This window comes from Salvia hispanica, chromosome 2 (assembly GCF_029641045.1).
Source record: "Salvia hispanica isolate PSC_SH4W2 chromosome 2, Shi_PSC_v1, whole genome shotgun sequence".
Taxonomy (NCBI): Eukaryota; Viridiplantae; Streptophyta; class Magnoliopsida; order Lamiales; family Lamiaceae; genus Salvia; species Salvia hispanica.
The window spans coordinates 60,558,026-60,574,177 of NC_142693.1; the positions used below are offsets into that span (position 1 = coordinate 60,558,026).

Consider the following 16,152-nt stretch of genomic DNA (forward strand, 5'->3'; position numbering starts at 1 on the left):
CCCATAAGAATTTGTACTTTCTTAATTTAAAAATTTATTTCTCACTCGTTCTCCACTAATAATATTTTAATTTTTTTTTTTTTACTTTTCTTATAATTGATCAATAATGCATTAAAAATATTTTAAAAAGAGTAATATATTCAAGACATCTCAATTTGATCACGCCATATGCTACCCAAAGATGAATGGCATGTGCAGACTGCAATCCTGGCACATCCTTTTTGACGTTTCCATCATATAACAAACAAATTATATACGCCATGTAGAAGTAAAAATTAATATTTCGTCACCCTCTACTCTATAGTTTACCCAATCACAAAAATTCTTCAATGGGTTCTATCGATCTTACCGTCGCCCCCACGGCCTCCGATCACCTCACCGCGCCACCACTAAACGTGGCGGTGATCGGCGCCGGCTTGGCGGGGCTGGTGGCGGCGCGGGCCCTGAAAACCGAAGGCCACCGCGTCGTAGTCTACGAGAAATCGGAGCGACTCGGCGGCACATGGGCCTACGACCCGCGGGTCGAGTCTGACCCGCTGAGTCTCGACCCGGACAGGGAGATCGTGCACAGCAGCTTGTACCAATCGCTGCGCACCAATCTCCCCAGACAGCTCATGGGCTTCTCGGACTATCCGTTTTCCACTTACGGAGATCCGAGAACCTTTCCGGGTCACCCAGAGGTGCTCCGCTTTATCAACGAGTTCGCTGCCGAGTTTCGACTCGCTGAGTTGATACGGTTCGAAACGGAAGTCGTCCGAGTTGAGCGAGTCGACTCGAGGAACGATGAATGGATCGTTGAGTCGAGGACTCGGGAAATGAGTTCGAACGAGTTGTTTGACGCCGTTGTGGTTTGCAGCGGACATCATACTATACCAAAACTAGCTGATTTTCCAGGTAACAATTTGTCATTTTTAAAAAATTAATTAGCAAAGAAATTATAAATCGAATTAAGTTTAAGTTGACTTTAATAATGCTATAGGAAGAGAAAAGTGGGCAGGTCAACAGATCCACAGCCATAATTATAGGGTACCCGACCCATTTCAAAATCAGGTAAGCATTTGGAATTTTCTTTGACATAACTTCTTAATTTTTTTATTCTAATTCAAAATGATATGTACTTAATTTTGTAGTACGGAGTAATTGTTTTATGAATAGGTTGTGGTTGTGATTGGTGATGGACCAAGCGCATGGGATATATCACTTGAAATTGCTGACGTGGCGAAACAAGTTTATCTCTCTTCAAGATCGCCCAAAGTTAAAGTGGCAAAGTTGGATTGTGGAGATAATATATGGCAACATTCAAAGGTACTGTTAATATATGAGCACTTAATTAATGTAAATGATAAATTGATAATGCTAAAAAGATCAATATTTACCTCTTCATTTAACTTGGAACTTAATCTCTATTTTCCAGGCACATGCATCCACATGCTAAGACGATCCACATTTCTCTATTTTTTAAGACGCTCAATCTTTATAGTTTAGTTTTTGAATCACTTTTATATTAATGTAACAAAAATCACATTTTAATCCACATTTGACATGATATGACACCTTTATTGCTCAAAAGATATGTGTCTATCAAGTGTGTTCATTGTGGCCGGAGTGAGTAACAAATTTCAGCATGCTTTCTTGTACTGGAGTGAATTGTTATTCAAAAAAATTTCATTGAATTATGACATATAAAACTAGTTCTAGATAGAAGGTAAAGCAAAGAATCTCATGTCAAGATTAAAAATGCAGATTGATCATGCAAATGAAAATGGAGAAGTTGTTTTCGAAGATGGTGCTGTCGTTCATGCAGATATCATCCTCCATTGTACTGGGTAAGGTTTCCAATTTGGCCATCTTAACATTTACACCACACCAATATCTCTTCTATTTTTGGTGTGGTATAATTGAAATTAGAAAATACTAGCATATTATAATCGAAGATGGTGCTGTCGTTCATGCAGATATATCTCTTCTATTTTATAGATGTTGAAGTGAATTATACAAATATCTCCTTATTTAGCAAACATTACTTTTCCTACAACAAATGCTAGGTTTATGTATAGTTTCCCATTCTTGAAGACGGAAGGCATCGTAATTGTGGAAGAAGGTCGTGTTGGCCCCCTTTACAAACATATTTTTCCTCCAAAGCTTGGACCAAATCTTTCTTTTCTTGGAATCCCATGCATGGTTAGTCCAGTCCGATCCTTCCCATCTCTTTTCGATAATACGGTTTATGATAGGGGCTTTCGTGCTATAATTCAGATAAAAATACGATTTTACGATATTTTTTAAAAAAATTGCTTGGTTGGGGCTCGAGCCCCCACCTTTGGATCTACAAAGACACATGAACTATTTTGTCATGAAAAACACACGCAGACCGTTGCAACTCAAACGATATACTTCCAAGCAAAGTGGGTGGCTCGTATTTTATCCGGCAAGGTGTGGCTTCCATCGGAGGAGGAGATGGAAACGGAGGTGCGACAACACTACCAACTCATGGAGGAGAAAGGGATACCGAAGCACTACACTCATGCACTCCAGTTTGAGGTGAATTTTCACAACATTAAATAATATTTGAGAAATGAGAATACATATTAGATTGATATCACTATATATCTTTCTTGAATAGTTGGACTACTTGGACTGGCTAGCTAATCAAGTGGGAGAAATAGTCCATGAAACTACACACTTATATGTGAAAAGCTACGTGAAATTCGTTTTTGAAGGCAACAAACAGAGGCTTAGAGAATGGGAACCTAATTTGATGTAGTTCACTTTCTTGATTTGAATAGTATTGAATTCAACATGGTCAACATTGTAATTCATGAGCAACGTCCACATTCAAATCATTGAGAAACCAAATTCTACACATAAATCTAAATTCTTTAATCCAAACACAACCTATGTGGAGGACAAAATCTCAAAGAAATTGGAGCTTTGTCCCGCTTCTGGAACAACTTGTTGCAGCTATGCTATCCGATATAGTAGTACTATATGATTCTCCATGTTTTACTTCACATATACGTTTGTGTGTTATGTTATGTCCTTAAATTCCCAAAATATACATGGCAATATCATAGTATACTTCATTCGTCTCCTAAACTACAAACTATTTCCTTTTTAATCCATCTCCTAAAAATAGAAATTTTCTATTTTAGAAAATTTCTTTCTCTCAAATGAAGGGGATCTATTTCCCACTAACACATTTTTCTTTCTACCTCTCTTACTTTACCAATTTTAGAAAATTTCTTTCTCTCAAATAAAGGGGATCTATTTCCCACTAACACACTTTCCTTTCTATTTCTCTTACTTTACCAATTTTAGAAAATTTCCTTCTCTCAAATGAAGGGGATCTATTTCCCACCAACACATTTCTTTCTATCTCTCTTACTTTACCAATTTTGTATTAAAATCCGAGCTATTCGAAAAATTTCTATTTTTAGGGGACAGAGTGAGTAATATGTAGGAGTAGTATTTTGTAATACAATGATTTCAATTTGTTGGAAATTGTAATTATAATATACGACTTATTTATTTTAAAATCTTTTAATATTTCTATCTTATTATTATTACTTAATATTTATTATTATTATTATTTTAGTTTTATTTTATTTTTTGATAAAATGTGCCTGATGTAGTAATGTGTATCGACGTCCATATCATCCTTTCTATATTATGTAATCCGTAGCTCAATACTAGTCCAAAAAACTGGGCCTATTGTTCAACAGAATGGATGAGGCCCATTTATTGAGGGCCAGTTCTATTGTTTACAGGCCCATATATTTCAATAATCTTTTGTGATTGTTTCAAATAAAATAGGGAACTTATGCGTGTGAAAATGATTTTGGTAATTATAGTTTTAATATTCTTCCACGTAAAGGAAAAAAAGCAAATGTATTAACTAATGAACCGGAAATAAGGGAAATATTAAATTTAATTGATTGTTTTACAATCAACAACAAAAAATTGCTCCCTCTATACCACTTTAATTAAGTGAAGCAATTTTATTCCGTACGCAATTTTATACAGTGTTGTTTTGTGTTTTGTGAGTTAAATGAAAAGAGAATAAAATAGATTCAGTGAATGATTTTTGTATTTTAAAAAATGTGTCATTTAAAGTTACACATTTCAAAAGGGAAATGTATTATTTAGAGCGAACCGGAGATTTTCTAACGGATATAAATTGGAAAATGGGATAACATATGTAAAATTGGTGCAATACTTATTAGAGGGTATTTAATATTGATAATTAATATTTTTATTTTTGGAATCATTATTAATCTTTATATATTAATCTTAATATTCATATCATATGGAGTACTACATTTGCCGGGGTACTATTTAATACTCTACTACTATAAAGCCAGTAAACAACGTCAACATCAAAGAATATTTAGATTCGATGCCGCATCCATCCTAGATTCCAAAATATTCTAAAGTCAAAGAAATATAATCTTGCATTCACAATTTAAACTAAAGCAATTTAATTAGGCATAAAAATAATCACAGAAATAGTAACGATTATTTTTTATCAATCAGAAAAAACCCAACTCACATTCAAGAAATTAAGAGGGAAAAAAAATGTTTTGAGTAGCAGGCCGATCGTTCTAAAGCTAATTCAAATTCAAACCTAATAAAAACAAAAAAATGGTTATGCTTTTTTTTTATGGGCCGGGAGAGATATATAAATGAGTTGATCAATATATAATCCTATGATCCCTGCAAAACCCATCATATTCCAATAAAACCTTAACATTAAATCATAAAAATAATGAAGAAGAAAGATGAAATAGAGGAGTGGTACAACATATATGTTGAAACATCGATTACATGGTATTTACAAGTTGAAATCAAAGTAGACTAGGGGTGACCACAGAGTATATGTGTGTGTGTGTATGTATGTATGTATGTATGTACGTACATTATAGTAAATTAAACAACACAATATATGGAGTATTATACAAGGTTGATGGATGAGGAGTGAGTCTTGTGTGTTGATGAGATTAAGGTGGTGGTGCTTCTTCTTGGCCGCCGCCCATCTCCAAATCTATATATATGTTGTAACCGGGGATCCTACTAAGGACCTTTTCCAAACAATGAAGGAATCCATCGATTGCGAGTGAGAAGCATTGGAGGGTGGACAACCATGCCAGTACAAAATAGAACCAGCACACACGTTATGGGAGGAGCAAAGTGAAGAAGAAAGAAACAAATACCAACAAACTAAAACTTTGAAAACGCACCTCCAAAATGCGAGCTGCAGATATTCGAATGGAAAAAAAGGAGAAGAAGACTAACACAACCCAAACTATCCAAAATTTGGGCCATGTGGTAAGGATGCCAAAGGTGTCCCAAATCCCATCATCCATCAACGATTTCAGAATGTTTATTACCAGCATTGATGCAGTAGAATATATGACTTGGTGGCTAAGAAAGTTATATTTTGAATATTATTTATTTCCTAGTTAGTAGAATTAGTAGATGGAAAATATTAATTGTTTTCCTTCTACAAATTAGGTTTTCCTTTTTGCTTATTTTCTTTATAGTTATTTTTGCTTATAATCTTTTTAGTTATTTTCTTTCAATAAGTTTAAGATTTTCCTTTGCCTATATAATGGCCTCATTGTTGAACTTAGAAGACAGACTTTTGATTATTAATTTTACATTGAGTTTTTATACTCCGAAGTTCTCAATAAGTTTAAATTCTTTATTACCAGTTCAGTCATTCTCATAGTTTCTGCGTTTTATTTTGCATCAAGCATGGAAGCGTACCTCAATTCCCATGATGGATACATTTTAGTAGTATTTCTTTTCTCTTTCTCTCTATATTATATTACAATATATTATATTACAATGTGAATCTCTATTTTGACTTGAAGATAGTAATACTATATATAAGGAGGGATGATAGTACACCTATGGCAATGTATATATTCTTTTGTTGATTTTTTTAAGATTTATGAATAAAAAAATAATTAAAATTTTCACTGAACAGCTAAAAATATACTCCCTCCGTTTCACCATAGTTGAGTCATTTTACTATGTTGGAAAGTTTTTTCATAGTTGAGTCATTTTCATATTTGATAACTTTTTTCTCTTTCTTTACTCTCTTTTACTTTATTCTCTCTACTTTATTCACTTTATACTTTATTCTCTCTACCTTTTCCTCTCTCTTTCTTTTTTATCTATTTATTTAACACAACCAATATTCATTTCTAAAACTCCGTGCCGAAAAGTTTCGCCTCAACTATGGCGAAACGGAGGGAGTACTTAATTTTTTTTAATACACATATTTAACATTTTAAAATATCTAGCATTTTATTTTTCATTGAACCGCTAAATGTTCCATATTTCATTATTCGTTCATCCGTAATTCATTTCACTCATATTTCACTATTTAATTACATTCACATTTTATTACTATCTCCATCCATTAAAATAGTCTTAATAGTGGATTGCACGAGTGTTAAAAAAATGCTAAAATTAAAAAGAGATGGATGAAAATAAATGGTTGAAGTGTAAAATACGACTCACCTTATTAGAAACAAAATTTATTAATATAAATAGATAAAGAATAACTTTGGTGGACCTCCTAATTCCTAAAATGAAAAAAAAGAGATTATTTTTTATAAGCCGAAGTAGTTAAAACTTGTGGTATATCAAAGTGAGACAATTAATTTTGGACAGGGGGATATATAATTAAAAAACAAAAATAAGAACAATAAAAACTAAGTAATTTTTAAATTAGAGAAATACACAATTTAAATAAAATAGATAATAAAAAAAATTAATAACACACCAAAAAAATTGCATAGGTAAATATAATTTTATAGTTAAAATAGAAAGATATAGAACAAATCATTAATAAAGTTTCATTTTCAGAATTAACAAGAAAAGGAACAAAACTAGTTTATCGGTGTGCTTTTCAGCTTTTGCAGCATATGGGCATAAGGGAGCGTGCTTAGCAGCGACGTGTTTAAGCCCTGAAGCCTGAGCACGCGGTGACGTAGGTTAAACCGTCATTAAGAAGGTTGGTGTGGAATCCCTTGCCACTTCACGACTACAAAGGTTAACTGGACCTTACTGGCTACTTTACATATTGAAAGGGTTACAAAATGTGCTGAATATTTTGTGATTAAATTATACTCCACTCCACTAGTACTATATTGTTAGTACAATATTGTTACAAGTTTTTTGATGACGCCAATAGAAAATATTTTATTATCAGTTGCATCTTTCAACACTTGCTAACCTGTCATCGTCACTTCATTTCCCCTAGATACTTTATTCCGTTGTCCAATATTGTTGTCCTAAATAAAATTAAGATGGGACTTTATCATTTATCATAATTAAAATATTGGGAATAGTAACCAAAAACATGTTGTAAATTGTGTGGAGTAGCAAATAAAAATGATGTATTCAAATTTATAATATTGTATTGGCACATATCATGGGCTGCTTTTAGATTATTCATTAATTTTAATTATTTGATTTTTAAACTTATTAATTATTATAACTAACTAGTAACTACCAATATTGTAATTAAGTGTTATTGAGAGACTCAGTTTTTATTTTACTACTAAAAGTTAGTATTCCACCAGTAAGAGAATCGTATTCCACATAAACTATTATGTCAATTTAAATACCAATTCCTATGTCCTTAATTAATTTTCCATTTTTGTCATTTTAGTTTGCCCTCATTAATTATTTACTTCCACTTTTGACCATAAATGGTAATAGGTCTCTCATTTCACTTACTAATTTCACTCACATTTTATTATAAAATTAATACATAAAAGTGATATTCATATTCCAATAACTTTTTCAACTCACTTTCCTTTATATTTTTTTAAATCTCGTACCGGAACCAAAATAGACACAATTGTTGGGAAACGGAGAAAGTAAGAATCAACTTCAACTACTATCTAGACAATCTAAAAAAATATTCTAAAACTACCACTTTAATGAAATTAAAAAAAAAATATTAAGCAAAAATAATACGAGAACAATAAAAATGTATTTAGAAGAGATGGAAAGAATGTACTACTACAATTCTAGGATCTAATGCACAATCTCAAGCTATTATCCAATCAATTTTTCTGCCTTTTCGTGTCTCTAGAATTATTAGGTCGGTCACTTAATTAGATTAAATCTCCTTCTGATATGAGAAATCCGTAAATTAGATGTTGGGATCAAAGTCCCTTTTAAATCTCTAACATCTAATTCTCGAAAGACGTGAAAACCAAAGACCTTACACGGAATCTCAACTCTCTTGAGTTCTGATTAAAGAGTGAATTATTTTTAATTCCAGATTAATTATTTCATCTCCAGATAAATTTAATTAATCCTTATACATTCAGGAGGTAGCTGATCAATTACACAAAAAAAATATAGAAAATAATTCAAACAACTGCAATAGCAAAGCAAGGACGAATTAATCCAAAACCTTTTTGAGGGGAAAAAAATGTACTCCCTCCGTCCCACATAATTTTACACAGTTTGACTTGGCACGGATTTTAAGAAATGTAATAGAAAGTGAGTTTGATCCAACGGTTCGCCGATATGCGGAGGGAAACATCACATACGACACTGCAGGCTGATACGGTAGAAGAGGTTTGGAATCGTAGGGGAGGAGGGCGTAAAGCGTGATATGCGTTGGGAATGTAGTTTATGAGAAGTCGAAAATTTTCGTTGTATAATTTTACCCCTTTATATAATACAACGAAGATTTTGTTTTAGTTTTAGTTCGTATGCATTTTTTCAATTATTATAGTCCAATAACTTTTATTGTAGTAGAATTAAAGTATAAACAAAATGGAAAAAATAAATTTTTTGGTGGCTTGGCCATGTCCACTATAGTGGGAAACATGGGCATTGGTGGCCCGACCACGATTTTGTGGCTTGGCTCGGCCAACTATAGTAGACACTCTAACTTTTTCAACCAACTTTTCTTTACATTTCTTAAAACTCGTGCCCGGTCAAAGTGTGACTCTTAATTGGGGACGGAGGGAGTAATTTATACAGATAAATTCAATGGAGGGATAAGGGCACACGTAACAGTAGACGATAATTAGGACAATTGCATTGGATGATCGTCCACTATTGCAGCTAACTGGACGAAGGCAAGCCCCACCCCGTCTGCCCGCCCTCCGCATCGGGTGAGGATGATGGATTGGGCGCGCGATCGTCCACTATTGCATGCGTCCGGGTGATCGCACGCCCGAAAAAATTTGTATTTTTTCTCTCTTCATTTTTCACTCTATAAATACATCTTATTTTTACTTCATTATTCACACCTTTTACTCCAATCTCTATTCCATCTTATTTCTCCGTCACTCCTATTTGGGCGCATAACCATTGAAGCTTTTTTTTACTCCCTCCGTCTCACAAAAATATAAGCATATGATATCGTACGGGAATTAAGATAAAATTGGTAAAGTAAGAAGATAAGAAGAAAGATAGTTAAAGTAGTGCTAGTGGATTGTGAGACCTACATTATTATTAGTGCGTTAATAGTTGTATAAGTTTTAAATAATTTGATGTACGTAGATAATAAATTAGGATAGCTTTCCATAAATGGAAATGTTCATAATTTTCGTGATTGTGAAATGCATTACTTAAAAAAAGAAATAATTAGTGAACCGGTTGAATATTCAAGATGTCATTTTAGTTTGATAAGTTAAAACAACACCATTTAGTCGTCCATGAAGGCTGACAATATTAAAATATGTTTAAATCTGATAAACTACATTTGGTTGAGATTTAACAACCAGTAATCGATTGTTGCAATATTTTTCTCGCGTAACTTTTCAATAATAGTAGTCGTTTAAAATTGTATTGATGGTGTATTTTATCTTATTCGATTTTAGGATTATGTATATTATCAATTTATATATTATAATTTTCATCATGTCTCCTAATGGAGACATAATGCTTTTCGGGGTTACAGAGATAAGAAATTGCAAGATTTACTCAAATACTATTATTAAAAAGAAATAATTTTTTTATATAGTGAAATAGTTAGATGCCTTTTATTCATAATGGATTACGTATCCAACTTTTACAAAATCTCATTCAACTTGACAATGTAAATAAAGATGAGATAAATGTAATGAAACATCACGGTGGGGGTGACAACCCAACAACCGGCTTGTATGAATTTAACAACCTATCTTTGTTATATATTTCCTTCGTCCATCGTTAAGAGTCACATTGACTTTTCTGCACTCATTTCACTTTTCTACATTATTTTCTGCCTTTTATTCATACTGGATTATGTATCCAACTTTCACAAACTCTCATTCAACTTGACAATGTAAATAAAGATGAGATAAATGCAAGGGCGGATCCACTTGGTGGTAATAAGGGGCATTGCCCCACCTCAATATATTTCACTGATACTAATTTGTTGATTAATTTTTAAAAAAAATTAATTTCCTTTATAAATGCCCCACCTCAAACTTCTAAAATTTCTTCATGTATTTTTTTTTGCCCCTGCTAAATTGAATTCTGGCTCTGTCCCTGGATAAATGCAATGAAACGTTGTGGTGGGGGTGACAACCCAACAACCGGCCTCACATGAATTTAACAACCTATCTTTGTTATGTACTCCCTTCTTCCACCATTAGGAGTCCCGTTGACTTTTCTGCACTCGATTTACTTCTCTACATTATTCTCTCTCTTATTCTACCATTTCTCTATTTTAACTATTTATTATCATTTTTATAAAATGAGGGCAGAAAAGTCAATAAGACTCCTAATGGCGGACAAAGGGAGCATGTTATGTAGTAGAAATATTATGTGAATTGCACAGTACCCTTTACAGGGACGCACAATTTTTTCATGGGTGAAGAAATTGCAAGATTTGCTCAAATTTTTTGCAAATGAAATAATTTTTTATATAGTGAGATGTTTTTTAATCAAAATGGAATGCGTATCCAACCTTCGCTGACTCTCATTCGGCTTGGCATTGAAGATGAAAATGTGATAGTTGTAATGAAACATCATGCCAGATGTGGAACACAACAACGTTTTGCATGAATGCAACAACCTAAAATTGCTCATGAGAAGAAGTTGCACAACATGCTTCATAGACACAATGGGTATTAGGGTTGCACGGGTGAAGAAATTGCAAGATTTGCTCAAAATCTTTTGCAAAGAAAACAATTTTTTATTTAGTGAGATGTCTTTTATTCACAATGGAATGTATTCAACTTTCACATACTCTCATTCAGCTTGGCACTACAGATGGAGATGAGATAGATGCAATGAATATTAGAATATATAAACTTGATTTTTATAATGTTAGAAAATATCTTTATAGGCGGTGCTTCGAAGAAGAATCTCGAATGGCCTAGACAATTTGTAAAAATGGATTTAATATTAAAAAATGTAGTATGCATTAGAATAATATTAGAATAGCCTAGAATCATTAGTTAGAATTTCTCTAGCTTTGTAAGTCGGTGAACACAAACCGACTAACTTGCCTATATAAAGGCACTAACCATGTTGTAAATTAATTATGAGAGATAGTGTACACAATTATAAGAGAGCTAAGTTTGCTATAAGAAAAAGTGTGCGTGTGTGCACAAATAGGAGTGAAGAAGTGTGAGCAATAAAATTAGTTTTCTCATATCATCATATTTGCCATATATCCCACCTTATATTCCACCACATATTTTCCCAAATATTTCCTTCAAACTAAATTACTCCTCCAATATATATCTTATATTTTCCAACAAAGTGATACCAGAGCCATAAGAGCGTCTCCGGTGGCGCCCCTCCCACTAGCCCCTCCCACTAGGACTTCTCACAAAACTGTCTGCCACGTCATCACTAGCCCCTCTCATTCCACTGCCACATCACTAGCCCTTCCCACTGCACTAGGACTTCCCACTGGGACTTCACGCAATTATTCAATTTACGGACTTATAATTTACGGAATTAAAATGTCAACACGGAATACGGGAAAATTTAAAAACTTCATTAAAAAAATTACATAATTAAAAAAAATTACATAATTTAAAGAAAATTACATAATTTAAAAAAAAAAATTACATAATTTAAAAATAAAATTGCATAATACCCTCGGCTCTCACTCCTCCTCGTCCTCGTCCTCGTCCCCGTCGCCCGTGCAGCTGCCGCCTCCGACGTGCCCGCCCCCAATCTCGACGCCATAATCATCAATGGCTGGCATTCCTAAATCGCGCCGACATTGATCGACCACATCCTTGCACAGCCTTTTGAACACAGGATCGTGGGTGTTATACCACTTACTCGTGCTCTTCATCAGGGTCTTCGTTAGCTGCGCGCGGGCGAGACGGTCGTTACTTGGGTCTTCTGGGGCCTCCGATTCGACCTCGTAGGACCCGCTGCCGCCTCCCCTCACCATCCGTTGTGCAGCCTTTTGCCCCATCGGGCGACGACGACGGCGAGAGTCTGTTCGTGGTAGCGGGGCCACTTCCTCGGCTTCAGGGAGCTCGTGCGAACCAGCACTGCTGTTGTACTCATCGGAAGAGTTGATCTTCGTCCGCTTCCAGCCCGAGTCGACACCCACAACAAACTTTTGCGAGTCCTTGACCACGAGAAAGGCCTCCCATTGGTCAAACTCTTTGAACTTCAATTCTTTGTCGGGGTACTGGGCCAAGGCTCGTCTCCGGACATCATCCTCAGACATGCCACTAGTTGCCATGCGCATGTTGTTGTGGTAGAGGGCGGCAAAACGACTGAGCTTAGGCCTCAACCGAAGACACTGTTTCCGGCATTGCTCGGAAGTGCGAGCCTTCGCCCCAAACGGTTTGCAGACGCAGTAGGCCTCACTAATGCGATGCCACAATCGGTCAACATACTGGTTCGGCCCAACATAGGGATCCTCTACTACACCGACCCAGGCCTTCGCAAGCGCGGCATTTTACCACACGGTCCAGATCGTCCTCCTCTCCTCCGCCTCATCCTCACCCTCCTCCTCTGCCTCTGCCCCCGTGTTCGAGGAAGAGCTCGGCACTTTGCCCTTGCCCCTACCCCCGCCCCTGCCTCTGCCCCCGTGTTCGAGGAAGAGCTCGGCACTCTGCCCCTGGTCTTGCCCTTGCCTTTGCTCCTGCTCCTTGCAGCAGGCTCCGCCTCATCGGGAGTCTCACGGATCGGCGATAGCCCCAACTCCGCTCCCAGCTCCTCAAAAGAGAAAGTCTCGATGTCGGCGTACTGAGTCTCCGGAACAGTACTAGGGGAATCGTCGGCCAACAAATCTATATATGGGCGATAGACAGATTCCCTAGGCGTCCTCGGGCTCCTGTGCTGCATCGACCCACCCACCGCCATATTTGGCGGCGTAACGCCCATCCCCACTGCCCCGGGCATTATCACACCCACCCCCGCCATATTTGACAGCATACCGCCAAACCCCGCTGCCCCTGGCATCATCCCACCCACCCCCACAATATTTGACGGCGTACCGCCCATCCCCGCTGCCCCGGTCATCATCCCACCCATCTGACTCATCAACTGGAACATATTGTAGAACATTTGGGGATTCATCCCCCCCATCCCCGCCATTTGGGGATTCATCCCCGCAAAGTTTCCCTCTGTTCCGGTGGGAATTGGGGGTGTGTTTCCGCCGCTCGTGGTGGGGGAATTCCTATTGTACTCCATTGTAGTAGAAATGAAATTTGTAGATTTAGAGAGAGAAACTTGTCAACACAAGTGGTGTGAATGAAATGAAGTTGGGGAAGCCCTATTTATAGAGTTTATTTTTAAAAAATAATAATATGGCTAACTTGCCGTCGTTCCAAGTCCCCATGCACAATAATAGCAGTTTCGATAATTGGAGTATCAAGATGAAAGCGTTATTGGGAGCCCACGACGTTTGGGAGATCATGGAGAATGGCTATGAGGAGCCGCAAGACGAGACCGATCTATCCCAACAACAAAGGGATAGATTGCGAGATGCGAGAAAGAGAGACAAGAAGGCTCTCTATCTCATCTACCAAGCTCTAGGGGACGATGATTTCGAGAAGATCTCGAGTGCAAGCACCGCCAAAGAAGCGTGGAAGAAGCTCCAAATCTCGTGTGTTGGTGCGGAGCGAGTAAAGAAGTACCGCCTCCAAACTTTAAGAGGGAAATTTGAATCTTTACATATGAAAGAGTCCGAATCAATTTCGGATTATTTTTCAAGAGTCTTGGCGGTGTCAAATCAAATGAAAAGAAATGGTGAAAAATTGGAGGATGTTAGAATCATGGAGAAAATATTGCGCTTTCTAACCCTTAAGTTGGAGCACATAGTAGTTACAATAGAAGAAACAAAAGATTTGGAGGAAATGGCAATCAATCACTTATTGGGTTCATTACTAGCATATGAGGAGAAACAAAAGAAGAAACAAGAAATTGTGGAGCAACTTTTGAAGTTGCAAGTAAGCCCAAAGGAGAAAGAAGAAAGCTCGAACAATGATGGTGGCCCACAAGGAAGAGGTCGTGGACAAAGACAAGATAGTGGTCGTGGTAGTGGTCGAGGATATGCTCGTGGACGTAGACGTGGACGAGAATATTTTTCAAACAATGAAGAAAGAAAGGAGTTCCCAAATATAGGACGAGGAAGGAGCAATCCACAGTCGTGGTACGATAAATCTTCAATAGAGTGTTATAATTGTCATAGATATGGGCACTATGCTTCTGAGTGCAGAGAAAAAAAATCAAAAGTTGAAGAGAAGACCAATTACGTGGAGAATACGAATGAAGAAAATGAAGAAAATAGATGTGTTCTTCTAGCTTATAAAGGAGAAGCTGGAAGAAAAGATGATATGTGGTACCTCGACACGGGAGCGAGCAATCATATGTACGTGAACAGGAGCATGTTCGTGGAGCTTGATGAATCAGTAAGTGGTAATGTCTCCTTTGGTGATGAATCTAAAATTCCAGTTAAAGGCAAAGGCAAGATTCGAATTCGTCTAAATGATGGAGCTCATGATTTCATTTCTAACGTATATTACATGCCCAATATGAGAAATAATATACTAAGTCTTGGACAGATCTTAGAGAAAGGTTATAACATTCAGATGAAAGATTATAGCCTTTCAATAAGAGATGACAAAAATGATTTAATTGTCAAAGTGTCAATGTCCAAGAATAGGATGTTTGATTAAATGTTCAAAATGATGTGGCGAAGTGCCTTCAAGCATGTTATAAAGATAAGTCTTGGCTATGGCATCTTCGATTTGGGCACCTGAATTTTGGTAGCTTCAAATTGCTATCAAATAAAGAAATGGTATGAGGATTACCACCCATCGAGCACCCCGATCAACTCTGTGAAGGATGCGTAGTTGGGAAACACTTCAGAAAGTCGTTCCCTAAGGAGTCGAGTTCGAGAGCTCAAAAGCCATTGGAATTAATCCATGCAAACGTGTGCGGACCAATCAAGCCAACCTCCCTCGGTAAAAATAACTATTTCCTACTTTTTATTGATGATTTTTCAAGAAAAACGTGGGTATACTTCTTGAAGCAGAAATCAGAAACATTTGACGTATTCAAGAAGTTCAAGGCTGCCGTCGAGAAAGAAAGCGGTCTACAAATCAAAGCAATGAGGACCGACCGAGGTGGAGAATTCACACCCAGAGAGTTTCTGGTATTTTGCAAAGAAAGCGGAATTCGACGGCTGCTAACAGTTTCGAGATCCCCCCAACAGAATGGAGTGGCTGAACGAAAGAACAAGACTATCATTGAGATGACTCGAAGCATGGTAAAGACAAAGAATTTGCCAAAAGAGCTTTGGGCAGAAGTAGTGACGTGCGTCGTGTACCTGTCTAACAGGTCTCCTACAAAAAGTGTCTGGGGAATGACTCCTAAAGAAGCTTGGAGCGAAAGAAAGCCAGGGATCGCCCACTTAAGAGTGTTCGGAGCAAAGCCTATGCACATGTACCAGATCAGACGAGAAGCAAACTCGATGACAAAAGCAAGCCATTCATCTTCATCGGGTACGACTCTAACACTAAAGGCTATAAGTTATATGATCCAACTTCGCAGAAAACTATGATTAGCCGAGATATGGAGTTCGATGAAGAATGAGTATGGGATTTCGGCTCAGACAATGACTTCACCTTCATACCTCCGTTTGGAGATCAAAGAACAAGCGAGCAGACGGGAAAGGAGCAACAAGAACAAACAACTCCA

At 36.7% G+C, this 16,152-nt stretch overlaps 1 protein-coding gene across 2 annotated transcripts; it reads left to right on the forward strand.

Moving 5' to 3' along the window:
* Window positions 1-210: 210 nt before the first annotated feature.
* Window positions 211-2,999, forward strand: LOC125215316 (flavin-containing monooxygenase FMO GS-OX-like 7). 2 transcript variants are annotated; one of them, XM_048116704.2, is made up of 7 exons: window positions 212-894; window positions 980-1,050; window positions 1,156-1,305; window positions 1,744-1,826; window positions 2,046-2,181; window positions 2,371-2,541; window positions 2,624-2,999. In XM_048116704.2, the coding sequence occupies exons 1-7, from the start codon at window positions 330-332 to the stop codon at window positions 2,762-2,764; spliced, it is 1,317 nt and encodes a 438-aa protein (XP_047972661.1). In that variant the 5' UTR covers window positions 212-329; the 3' UTR covers window positions 2,765-2,999. The 2 variants fall into 2 exon arrangements, with proteins under 2 accessions (XP_047972668.1, XP_047972661.1); XM_048116711.2 differs by lacking the exon at window positions 2,046-2,181 and having other exon boundaries at window positions 211-894.
* The last annotated feature ends 13,153 nt before the right edge of the window (window positions 3,000-16,152 follow it).

What these genes read in the sequence shown, in the direction of transcription:
- LOC125215316 (XM_048116704.2), top strand. Translation starts at nt 330, where the DNA reads ATGGGTTCTATCGATCTTACCGTCGCCCCCACGGCCTCCGATCACCTC. An exon ending in ATATATGGCAACATTCAAAG is followed by an intron (nt 1,306 to 1,743) that starts GTACTGTTAATA and finishes TTAAAAATGCAG; the next exon opens with ATTGATCATGCAAATGAAAA. An exon ending in CTCATGCACTCCAGTTTGAG is followed by an intron (nt 2,542 to 2,623) that starts GTGAATTTTCAC and finishes TTTCTTGAATAG; the next exon opens with TTGGACTACTTGGACTGGCT.